Source organism: Caretta caretta, chromosome 16 (assembly GCF_965140235.1).
Source record: "Caretta caretta isolate rCarCar2 chromosome 16, rCarCar1.hap1, whole genome shotgun sequence".
In the NCBI taxonomy this organism is placed as follows: Eukaryota; Metazoa; Chordata; order Testudines; family Cheloniidae; genus Caretta; species Caretta caretta.
In genome coordinates this window covers 415,447-427,722 of record NC_134221.1, presented here as the reverse complement: position 1 = coordinate 427,722, position 12,276 = coordinate 415,447, and the positions used below count along the sequence as shown (strand labels likewise).

Here is a 12,276-nt window from a genome sequence, read left to right as displayed (position 1 = left end):
ACTTCATCAGATGCAAGTGAAGTTAATGAAAAGTGTCCTACCATTTCAATGCACTGCAGCAGTGTGCATTTTGCAATTCCATTTATATCAAGCTTACACTTATGTATGGCCTGCCTAGACTAGTCATTTCAACTAGACTGTTGCCCTCTCCAGATTATTGTATTTGTAATAGACACTGGACTAGAGAGTGAAGCTTTGAGAGAAATTACTTCATTGGAAAAAGGATTTCCGCCTCCCGACAAGGCACGTTGTCAAAATAAAAGGCCACCAAATTCACTCCTTCCTTTGCCCGAATTTCAAGAGTCCACAAACACATTTTGAGTCTTCTGGCCACCCACCAGGCTTACACCAACAACTCAGACTGACAGCAGAAAAGCAAGTCAGCCAGAACGAAGGCAAAGAGCGCGGAGGTCCCAGGTTCAGGTTGCCAAGGGGCTGCTTTTAGAAGCCGCAGCGACAGGACAACGCGAGCGCGGCAGCTCCCCGCCAAGGGCTACCCGCGCGGCGCGGACGCTGCGACACTACGGCGGGCGCCAGGACGACCTCGGTGCAGCTCCGCGGTCAGAGGCCCGGCCGGCAGCCCCACGCCGGAGGCGGCTGTGCCACCGAGCTGTCCCGGCGCGGCCAGCCCGGGGCCTGTCGCCAAGGGCCACGCGCGAAGGGAGGCGGCGGCCCGGCGCGGCCCCGCTGCCAGTCGCGGGAAGGGCCGGCCTCACGACCCGGCAGGGCCCGGCTCCGCCCGGCGATTTGGGACAGGAAGCGAGTGTGGGAGTGACTGGAGCGACCCCGTGCGGCGGGTGCCGGCAGCTGCAGCCCCTCGGCCGGTGGCTCGCGGGTCGCCTCAGGCAGGCCCGTCGGGGCCGAGCCCGGGAGCCAGCGCGAGCGGGCAGGGAGAACTGCCGGCGCCCCGCGCGGGGGCGGGCTGGACAGACCCAGCCAGGGGCGCTCACCCGCCCGTAGGGGACAGAAAGTCCGCGTCGTCCTCCTCCGCGGCCCCGAACATGCTGCCTCCGGCGGCCGGTCTCGGCGGCCCGGGTGCTTTCGAACAGGGCAGCAGCCAAGACAGCTCTCGCCTGTGTCGCAAAACTGTCGCGCGGCGGCGCCTGCGGCCTCGCCTGCTTTCCCGCTGGGCCTGGGGGCGGGCCTTTGCCTCACGGACCAATAGCGCCCCTCCCGTCCGGGAGCGGATCGCGCTGCCCAATGGGGCGACATCCCGCCTTCCAGGGCAGGTCCCAGCTCCGAGGCCACGTCCGAGGGGCGGGGTCTGCAGCCCTGGAGCGGTCCGGGGCGGCGGATGAGTGTCGTGTCGGTGGCCGGTCCGGAGCGGTGAGTGGCGCGGCGGCGGCCTGTGCCCGCCGCGGGGGCCGGTCCCTTGCAGGGGCCGCCCGGGGTCCTGCAGCCCGAGCCGGCGGCGGAGCCCGGACGCCTGGGTCCCGTTCCCAGCGCTGCCAGCGGCTCGCCCGGGCCCTTCGCCTCTGCCGCTCGCGCTCCGTGCGGCGGGGCCGCGGCCGGGGCGGCTCGGATCCCGGGGCGGGAGACGTGCCCGCCGGCGAGGCCCGGCTCCCTGACGTCCGTGCCGCGCTGGAGGCAGAGGGTTTGACCTCTCGTTGTCTCCGGGGGAGCCGAAGCTCGCGGTTGCGCGACGCCCCCCGAGAGCACGTTCCGCTGGGGGCCCCGGGCGTTCGCGTCCCCGGGACAGGCGTTGCCTGCCAGCCTGGGCCGCAGTTTAGGACAGGACATAAAAGTGCAGAGTAACCGAAGAGAATGACACTGTAGAGGGCGTTTAGGGAGGCAGATTGAACGGACTGAACTTGGAGTTTGGCCAGGAACCTAGAGACTGCTCCATATTCCTATGAGAAGTGCCTCCGTTGATTAAGCCCTGGGTCTGGCGTCCCATCCAAAGTGACCCCTCTTATAACCAGTGTTGACTGGACGCACACAGGGGCTTTGGCCATATAGACTCAGCGGGAGGGGTACCCCCCAGTTCAGCCACTAGCACCAGTTTCTGCAGCACTGCACGTTTTCATTGAGGATTTCGTGTCTGCGTATTGACTGTCCCAGTCCTTAGCTTATGAATTCTGGCATGATCACAGCACATGATGTAGCATGGCTATAGGGTTTCTGAGTAAAGTGCCTTGTACTTGAATTCTGACTATACAACACTTAGACTGCTGCTGATTTGAACCCGGCTACTGGCGGATGGAGTAGTATTTGCATTTCAAGCTTTGCCACTGATACTTGGTTAGTATTTCTCAATACAACCCCTCTGCGAAAAAAGCTGTAGGGAGGGTGTGTTGAGGGGAGAAAAAATTTTGTTTTAAATTACTTTAATGACTGACTCCGGCCTGGCTTCTATTCTGGGCCATGAGTTCCAGTACCTTCCACTTCCTGCTGAGTTGTCTGTCCTTTAACCCTCTATGGAACGATGCCTGAGCAGAACCCAAATTGAAGGAATCTGGTATGATTCTGAGACTTCAGGTGCTCCAAGTTCCACTGTTGCTTACACTGTGCACAAAGAAATAGGAGTTAGGTAGCAGTGATGCACCAGGTTCTGACCCAGGGGCACATCCCTGAACTCATAAAGTTGTGGTGAGGTGAGTGGGTAGGAGCATGGTGCTGGTTGGTGAGTCTATGGGGTTAGTCTGGTGTGGATGGGAAGGTTGCTGTTAAGCAGATCTGTTCTGTTTACTTCCCTCACACAAGAGTATTGTGACAGGTTTCAGGGTGGTAGCTGTGTTAGTCTGTATCAGCAAAAAAACCCGAGGGGTACTTGTGGCACCTTAGAAACTAACAAATTTATTTTGGCATAAGCTTTCGTGGGCTAAAACCCATTTCATCGGATGCCACAAGGACTCCTCATTGTTTTTACAAGAGTATTGATTTCTAAGGGGAGAGCTAGAACTGCCCATAACAAAATCTCCACATACTATTTTTAACACACACTCACTATTTCAGTGGTAGAGGTGCAAGTGCAGCAGGAGGGTCAGGCACCAACAATATGTCAAGACTTTACTGTTTATAGGAGCACAATGTTGTTTTTGCCAAGCAAGGGGCATTACAGCTTTGCTTATGGATCTGAGCAGTGACCATGTAAATCTACAATTTGCTGTGTTGGCGGGATAATAAAAGATGTAGACAGTCCTCCATGCTCTGGACTTGGTCTGGCTTCTGAGAATTGGCCTGGAGTGCAGGAACTGTTGTGCAATACACAACTCCATGAGGAAGTTTTGCAAAAGTAAATATTTCAAGGAAAATGGAACACAAAATTGCTATTTTTCCTACCTTGTTCATCGCCAATACTTGGAAAAGTTTACTGGTCCTGAAAAGGTTTGTACTGGTCCTGCCAGCAAGGAATTTGTTCCAAGCCTTTTCATGATGATTTTAGCAGATCATGCCTCCGAAAAGAATGCTTTTTTACCCTTGGAAAGCAGGGATTCCTGTCTGCATTTAAGTGGCTGTAGTCTTGGCTCTTAGCTGTAGCAGACTAGAGCTTAGGTGATACTGAAATTGCAATGGATCTGAAGTATGAGGGAAAGAAAACTAATAAGAAAAATTAGAACAGTGTGAGTCTAAGGCCTGATAACTTGTAAGCTGCTGGACTTAGCGTCAAATGCCTTATACTAGTAGTTCTAGTTTCTACTCTTTGCAGTTTATGATCAAATCAGAGCACAGAATCCTAGAACTGGAAGGGACCTCGAGAGGTCATCTAGTCCAGTCCACTGCACTCAAGGTAGGACTAAGTATTATCTAGACCATCCTAGACAGGTGTTTGTCCAACCTGCTCTTAAAAATCCCCAATGGCGGAGATTCCACCACCTCCCTAGGCAATTTATTTCAGTGCTTAACCACCCTGACAATTATGAAGTTTTTCCTAATGTCCAGCGTAAACCGACCTTGCTGCAATTTAAGCCCATTGCTTCTTGTCCTATCCTCAGAGGTTAAGAAGAACAATTTTTCTCCCTCCTCCTTGTAACAACCTTCTATGTATTTGAAAACTGTTATCATGTCCCCTCTCAGTCTCCTCTTCTCCAAACTAAACAAACCCAATTTTTTCAATCTCCCCTCATAGGTCATGTTTTCTAGACCTTTAATCATTTTTGTTGCTCTTCTCTGGACTTTCTCCAATTTGTCCACATCTTTCCTGAAATGTGGTGCCCAGAATTGGACACAATACTCCAGTTGAGGCCTAATCAGCGCAGAGTAGAGCGGAAGAATTACTTCTTGTGTCTTGCTTACAACACTCCTGCTAATACATTCCGAAATGATGTTTGCTTTTTTTTGCAACAGTGTTACACTGTTGACTCATATTTAGCTTGTGATCCACTATGACTCCCAGATCCCTTTCTGCAGTACTCCTTCCTAGGCAGTCATTTCCCATTTTATATGTGTGCAACTGATTGTTCCTTCTTAAGTGGAGTACTTTGCATTTGTCCTTATTGAATTTCATCCTATTTACTTCAGACCATTTCTCCAGTTTTTCCAGAGCATTTTGAATTTTAATCCTATCCTCAAAGCACTTGCAATCCCTCCCAGCTTGGTATCATCCACAAACTTTATAAGTGTACTCTCTATGCCATTATCTAAATCATTGATGAAGATATTGAATAGAACCAGACCCGATCCTTGTGGGACCCTACTTGTTATGCCTTTCCAGCATGACTGTAAACCACTGATAACTACTTTCTGGGAACAATTTTCCAACTAGTTATGCACCCACCTTATAGTAGCTCCATCTAGGTTGTATTTCCCTAATTTGTTTATGAGAGGGTCATGGGAGACAGTATCAAAAGCCTTACTAAAGTCAAGATATACCACATCTACCGCTTCTCCCCATCCACAAGGCTTGTTACCCTGTCAAAGAAAGTTATCAGGTTGGTTTGATATGATTTGTTCTTGACAAATCCATGCTGACTGTTATTTATCACTTTATTATCTTCTAGGTGTTTGCAAATTGATTGCTTAATTATTTGCTCTATTGTCTTTCCGGGAACAGAAGTTAAGCTAACTGGTCTGTAATTTCCCAGGTTTTCCTTATTTTCCTTTTTATAGATGGGCACTATATTTGCCCTTTTCCAGTCTTCTGGAATGTCTCCCGTCTTCCATGACTTTTCAAAGATAATTGCTAATGGCTCAGATATCTCCTCAGTCAGCTCCTTGAGTACTCTAGGATGCATTTCATCAGGCCCTGGTAATCTGAAGTCATCTAACTTGTCTAAGTAATTTTTGACTTGTTCTTTCCCTATTTTAGACTCTGATCCTACCTCATTTTCACTGGTATTCACTGTGTTAGATGTCCAATCACCACTAGTCGTCTTGGTGAAAACCAAAACAAAAAGTCATTAAGCATGTGTGGGCCCCTTAATGAATGAGGGAGGCAACCTAGTGACAGAGGATGTGGAAAAAGCTAATGTACTCAATGCTTTTTTTTGCCTCTGTCTTCACTAACAAGGTCAGCTCCCAGACTGCTGCGCTGGGCATCACAACATGGGGAATAGATGGCCAGCCCTCTGTGGAGAAAGAGGTGGATAGGGACTATTTAGGAAAGCTGGACGTGCACAAGTCCCATGGGGCCGGACGAGTTGCATCCGAGAGTGCTAAGTGAATTGGCGGCTGTGATTGCAGAGCCATTGGCCATTATCTTTGAAAACTCGTGGCGAACGGGGGAAGTCCCAGATGACTGGAAAAAAGCTAATGTAGTGCCAATCTTTAAAAAAGGGAAGAAGGAGGATCCTGGGAACTACAGGCCAGTCAGCCTCACCTCAGTCCCCGGAAAAATCATGGAGCAGGTCCTCAAGGAATCAATCCTGAAGCACTTACATGAGAGGAAAGTGATCAGGAACAGTCAGCATGGATTCACCAAGGGAAGGTCATGCCTGACTAATCTAATCGCCTTCTATGATGAGATTACTGGTTCTGTGGATGAAGGGAAAGCAGTGGATGTATTGTTTCTTGACTTTAGCAAAGCTTTTGACACGGTCTCCCACAGTTTTCTTGTCAGCAAGTTAAAGAAGTATGAGCTGGATGAATGCACTATAAGGTGGGTAGAAAGTTGGCTAGATTGTCGGGCTCAACGGGTAGTGATCAATGGCTCCATGTCTAGTTGGCAGCCGGTATCAAGCGGAGTGCCCCAGGGGTCGGTCCTGGGGCCGGTTTTGTTCAATATCTTCATTAACGATCTGGAGGATGGTGTGGATTGCACTCTCAGCAAATTTGCGGATGATACTAAACTGGGAGGAGTGGTGGATACGCTGGAGGGCAGGGATAGGATACAGAGGGCCCTAGCCAAATTGGAGGATTGGGCCAAAAGAAATCTGATGAGGTTCAATAAGGATAAGTGCAGGGTCCTGCACTTAGGACGGAAGAACCCAATGCACAGCTACAGACTAGGGACCGAATGGCTAGGCAGCAGTTCTGTGGAAAAGGACCTGGGGTGACAGTGGACGAGAAGCTGGATATGAGTCAGCAGTGTGCCCTTGTTGCCAAGAAGGCCAATGGCATTTTGGGATGTATAAGTAGGGGCATAGCGAGCAGATCGAGGGACGTGATTGTCCCCCTCTATTCGACATTGGTGAGACCTCACCTGGAGTACTGTGTCCAGTTTTGGGCCCCACACTACAAGAAGGATGTGGATAAATTGGAAAGAGTCCAGCGAAGGGCAACAAAAATGATTAGGGGTCTGGAACACATGACTTCTGAGGAAAGGCTGAGGGAACTGGGATTGTTTAGTCTGCAGAAGAGAAGAATGAGGGGGGATTTGATAGCTGCTTTCAACTACCTGAGAGGTGGTTCCAGAGAGGATGGTTCTAGACTATTCTCAGTGGTGGAAGAGGACAGGACAAGGAGTAATGGTCTCAAGTTGCAGTGGGGGAGGTTTAGGTTGGATATTAGGAAAAACTTTTTCACTAGGAGGGTGGTGAAACACTGGAATGCGTAACCTAGGGAGGTGGTAGAATCTTCTTCCTTAGAAGTTTTTAAGGTCAGGCTTGACAAAGCCCTGGCTGGGATTATTTAATTGGGGATTGGTCCTGCTTTGAGCAGGGGGTTGGACTAGATGACCTCCTGAGGTCCCTTCCAACCCTGATATTCTGTGATTCTATGTCTGCCATTTCCACATTTTCTGTTATTGTCTTTCCCCTCTCATTGAGTAACGGGCCTACTCTGTCCTTGGTCGTCTTCTTGTTTCTAATGTATTTGTAGAATGTTTTCTTGTTTCCTTTTATGTCCCTAGCTAGTTTGATCTCGTTTTGTGCCTTGGTTTTTCTAATTTTGTCCCTACATACTTCTGTTGTTTGTTTATATTCATCCTTTGTCCCTACGTACTTGTTATTTGTTTATATTCATCCTTTGTAATCCTCAAACGAGTGGGCCTGAACTGACATTGGATTAGATGGGTGTTTTGTTGTTTGTTTTTTTTTTTAGTGATCCAGAACTAGAGATAAAGAAGATCCAGACAGTAGGCCAGTGTAATTGTAGGTTCCTATGGGATAGGGGCAGGGGGAAATGTTGAGTGGTAATCTGGTTTCCGTGGAGAATATTGCATTTGAATCTTTTACAGACATAAATAAAAGCTGTATCTTAACTGCAAACAAAACACATACCACAACCCCTATCTCAATGAAAAATCCTAGTGGAGAAAAGGCAACAGGCAGATTTTATTTTGATGTGGCAAGTGAAGGTCAATACTGTATCCCCTACCCCACCCAGCTGTATTGAGGTAAAAACTAGAGTCTTGCCTCTGCTAGGATTCTATATAGAGTTAGTAAAAACACACCTTTTTTGCAGTGAAGCCTCTTAAGCTAAGTGAAACTGAGACCATGCCTACACTAGGAGCGTGCTTCTGGGTATACCTGTACTGGTGTACTATACTGGCAAAGTATCAGGGGGTAGCCATGTTAGTCTATATCCGCAAAAACAACAAGGAGTCCGGAGGCACCTTTAAAGACTAACAGATTTATTTGAGCATAAGCTTTCGTGGGTAAAAACCCCACTTCTTCAGATGCATGGAGTGAAAATTACAGACGCAGACATAAATATACTGACACATGAAGAGAAGGGAGTTACCTCACAAGTGGATAACCAGTGTTGACAGGGCCAATTTGATCAGGGTGGATGTAGTCCACTCCCAACAATAGATGTGGAGGTGTAATTCCAGGACAGGCAAAACTGCTTCTGTAATGAGCCAGCTACTCCTAGTCCCTATTCAAGCCCAAGTTAATGGTGTTAAATTTGTAAATGAATTTTAGTTCTGCAGTTTCTCTTTGAAGTCTGTTTCTGAAGCTTTTTTGTTCAAGTATAGCTACTTTCAAATCTGTTATAGAATGTCCAGGAAGATTGAAGTATTCTCCCACTGGCTTTTGTATGTTGCCATTCCTGATATCCGATTTGTGTCCATTTATTCTTTTACGTAGGGACTGTCCGGTTTGGCCAGTGTACATGGCAGAGGGGCATTGCTGGCACATGATGGTATATATAACATTAGTAGACATGCAGGTGATTGAGCCTCTGATGGTGTGGCTGATGTGTTTGGGTCCTCTGATGGTGTCGCTAGGGTAGATATGGGGACAGAGTAGACAACGAGGTTTGCTACAGGGATTGTTTCCTGGGTTAGTGTTTCTGTGGTGTGGTGTGTCGTTGCTGGTGAGTATTTGCTTCAGGTTCGGGGGCTGTCTGTAAGAGAGGTCTGGCCTGTCTCCCAAGGTCTGGGAGAGTGAGGGATCATTTTCCAGGATAGGTTGTAGATTGTTGATGGTGTGCTGGAGAGGTTTTAGCTGGGGGCTGTATGTAATGGCCGGTGGTGTTCTGTTGTTTTCCTTGTGGGGCCTGTCCTGTAGTAGGTGATTTCTGGGTACCCGTCTCGCTCTGTCAATCTGTTTCCTTATTTCCCCAGGTGGGTATTGTAGTTTTAAGAATGCTTGATAAAGCTCTTGTAGGTGTTTGTCTCTGTCTGAGGGATTGGAGCAAATTCAGTTGTATTTTAGGGGTTGGCTGTAGACAATGGATTGTGCAATGTGTCCTGGATGGAAGCTGGAGGCATGTATAGCAGTCAGTAGGTTTCTGGTATAGGGTGGTGTTTATGTGACCATCACTTATTTGCACTGTAGTGTCCAGGAAGTGGACCAGAGCTTTGTCTCTTTTGGAATTGACACCTCCTCATCTATTGATGGGAGTGGACCACATCCACCCTGATCGAATTGGCCCTGTCAACACTGGTTCTCCACTTGTGAGGTAACTCCCTTCTCTTCATGTGCCAGTATATTTATGTCTGCGTCTGTAATTTTCACTCCATGCATCTGAAGAAGTGGGTTTTTTACCCACAAAAGCTTATGCTCAAATAAATCTGTTTGGCTTTAAGGTGCCACCGGACTCCTTGTTGTTTTTATACTGGCAAAGTGCTGCTAGTGTGAATGCAGCTTATCCTGGCAAAATTGTGCTTTTGCCCGTATAGTTTATTCCAATGGCTTCCCCCTGCTCCCCCCTCCCCTGCCCAAGCAAAATAAGCTATATGAACAAAGACACAGTTTTGCCAGTTTAACTGTGTCTACAGTAGGGGCTTTTTCTGGAACAGCGCTGTCAATCAGAAACCACACCTCTTCACAAGTCTAACTCCTTAGGCTCTGAAGTGACACAGTCACTTTTGAAAATAGGATTCAGGCTCCTAAGTTACTTAGATGCTTTTGGAAATCTTACCCTTTCTATCCAATTTCTTTTGTATATGAGATATTTATGAAGCAATGTAAGGAGATAAAGCACAGCATCTTTAGTACTACTAATAATGCATGTCCTCCTAGGGCACCTTTCATTTGAGGATTAAAACACTTCATGAACTTTGAAAGTCAGCACACACAAGTATTAGCCTATCTGTAAAAAGGGGATAAGTGACACATTCAGGTTCATGCTGCAGTCCCATGGTATAACTATTTTGCCATGCTTTCTCTGACATGAATAATCCCCAAACAATTAAATTTATGGGAGCACTATAATGTGGCACCTTGAGGGGGATTAAAGTCTATTCAGAAGCATTTATTACATTCACTTTGAAACAATTTGACTTTAATTTACTTCGGGCTCAGAGGCAACTGAGCAAGCCATAACAATTATTTTTTCATTAAAAATTATGTATGTATTGTGACAGGGTCGGGCCAGATGGCTACAGGAGAGTGATAGAAGGCAGATATATTAGCCCCAGGTTAAGCGGGTCCCTTTCCCCTGGGTAAGGTAATGGAGCAGTTCCAGAACAATCAGGAACTTGCTGGAACCAATTAAGGCAGACAGGCTAATTAGGACACCTAGAGTCAATTAAGAAGCTGCTAGAATCAATTAAGGCAGGCTAATCAGGGCACCTGGTTTAAAAAGGACCTCACTTCAGTCAGTGAGGGGCACACAAGGAGCTGAGAGTGAAAGGGCATGCTGCTGGAGGACTGAGGAGTACAAACGCAATCTGGCATCAGGAGGAAGGTCCTGTGGTGAGGATACAGAAGGTGTTGGGAGGAGGCCATGGGGAAGTAGCCCAGGGAGTTGTAGCTGTCACACAGGTGTTACACGAAACACTGTAGACAGCTGTGATCCACAGGGCCCTGGGCTGGAACCCAGAGTAGAGGGCGGGCCCGGGTTCCCCCCATTCCCCTATTGGATACAGGAGGAGGACCTGTACAGGACCTGCACTGTGGGTCCCACCAGAGGGGAAGGTCCCTGGCCTGTCCCCCAACCCACTAGGTGGACCAGCAGAGACTGTGGGGATTGTTCTCCTTCCTTTTCCCCATGTTGGCCAGTGATGATGTTATCCGAGTAAAACAGCAGATTTGAGCTACGAAAGTGGCCAAACAGAGGGCTGCCATGAATCTCTGAGGTGAGCAAATCCGCCAATAAGTGCAGGACCCACCAAGGTAGAGGAGGAACTTTGTCACAGTATCTTTTAAGCCATATTAGCATCCCTGTAATCCTCTTTGTGGTGCATTATCTTCTGAAACTCTTTATGAGGTTTAAATTAGACTTTAATTTAATAGAATACTAAGGGGATACTGGAATTGATGTGCAAACTCTACCTCTAAGTGTTCACTGCCTCCATATCTGCGTATTTCACATAGCTGGCTGTTACCACCTTTCTGCGCAAACCTAGGGTAAAATGATCATTCGTGTGATGAACACAAAGATGTTTGGAACAAGCAGATATCTCTCCTCCCCTTGCCCCAACAAATAGTACTCCTGGGGGAATTCTGTGCACAATATTTTAAAAATTCTGCATATTTTATTAGTCAAAGTACCACAATATAAGCATGCTAGTCCACATGGCTGGCCCATGCTGGCTGATTCAGGGCTCGGTCTAACGGGCTGTTTAATTTAATCCTAGGGTAATTTTGTATCACCATGCATGTGCAGAATTTGTGTCCCCTGCAGAATTCCCCTCCTCCCCACCAGAGAAAATAGATTCTACCAGTTGCAATTACACCTTTTGCCCACCAGGGGCTGCTGTGGCATCAGAACAGAGGGTAGACAGCCATTGATAGGGAGGGGGCAGTGACTGCAGTCCTCACAGCACCCTGCCTGCACAGCCAGGTGGGGATGCATAGGATATGGGGGGGACGGACAGCGTGGAGCACATGGGGCTGCTGGGGAGTCACACACACTAGAGTTCAGAAGGGCTAGTGGGAGGTGGGGCAGACTGGGGTGGGGGCACAGGAGCTAATGGGGTGATAGTATTGAGCCAGGGACTGAATGGGAATGGTGGTGCAGGGTCACATAGGGATGGGGAAAGGAGAGTGCAGGGATACACAGGGACAGGGGCAGATGTGTCTGACTGAGTGGGAGAGGCTACAGATCAGCCAGGGTCTGCATGGGGGATGCTCTCCAACTCACTAACAATCCCGTCTCTCCCGTCCAAAAAAATCTGTTCCGTACTTCTCCTAGCCACACCCAACAACCCTCCAGGTTCACTCTCAGGCTGCTTCCGAGCAATTACTTCCCTCTCCCTCCGCTCCTCCATTACCTCTGACTCCCCCAAGCCTTCTCGCTGCTTATGCGGGGGGTGGGAAATACATTTCTGTATTGTAGTTTAAATGAATTATTATTATTCAAAGTTCTGTATTAATATGAGTAGGAAGGAATCTATTTGTTAAAAATATTTCTTGGATCTTAGTTTTTTGTCTGTTTTATTGCAGACATACTTGCTGAAAGGTATTTTGAAATAAATTACAATAATAATTGAAACTGGTGTGATTATATTGTGGTTTTTTGATTAATAAAATATGCAGAATTTTAAAATATCGTATACAGAATTTT

General features: G+C 47.8%; 2 protein-coding genes across 13 annotated transcripts in view; one reads left to right on the top strand and one right to left on the bottom strand.

Annotated features, from left to right (window-relative positions):
- FKBP15 (FKBP prolyl isomerase family member 15) overlaps positions 1–1,141 on the bottom strand; it is a 91,319-nt gene extending 90,178 nt beyond the window's left edge. For 7 of the 12 annotated variants that reach the window (XM_048823083.2, XM_048823088.2, XM_048823085.2 and 4 more), the window contains exon 1: positions 210–332. In XM_048823083.2, the coding sequence (XP_048679040.2) occupies positions 210–316 (107 nt within the window). In that variant the 5' untranslated portion in view covers positions 317–332. The other 5 variants (XM_048823091.2, XM_048823093.2, XM_048823092.2 and 2 more) reach the window with 2 other exon arrangements.
- A 49-nt stretch (positions 1,142–1,190) lies between these two features.
- Positions 1,191–12,276, top strand: part of SLC31A1 (solute carrier family 31 member 1) — a 59,926-nt gene continuing 48,840 nt past the window's right edge. The window contains exon 1 of the mRNA XM_048823103.2: positions 1,191–1,326. The gene's annotated coding sequence lies outside the window, so the exon portion shown is untranslated. The remainder of the gene's footprint in view (positions 1,327–12,276) is intronic.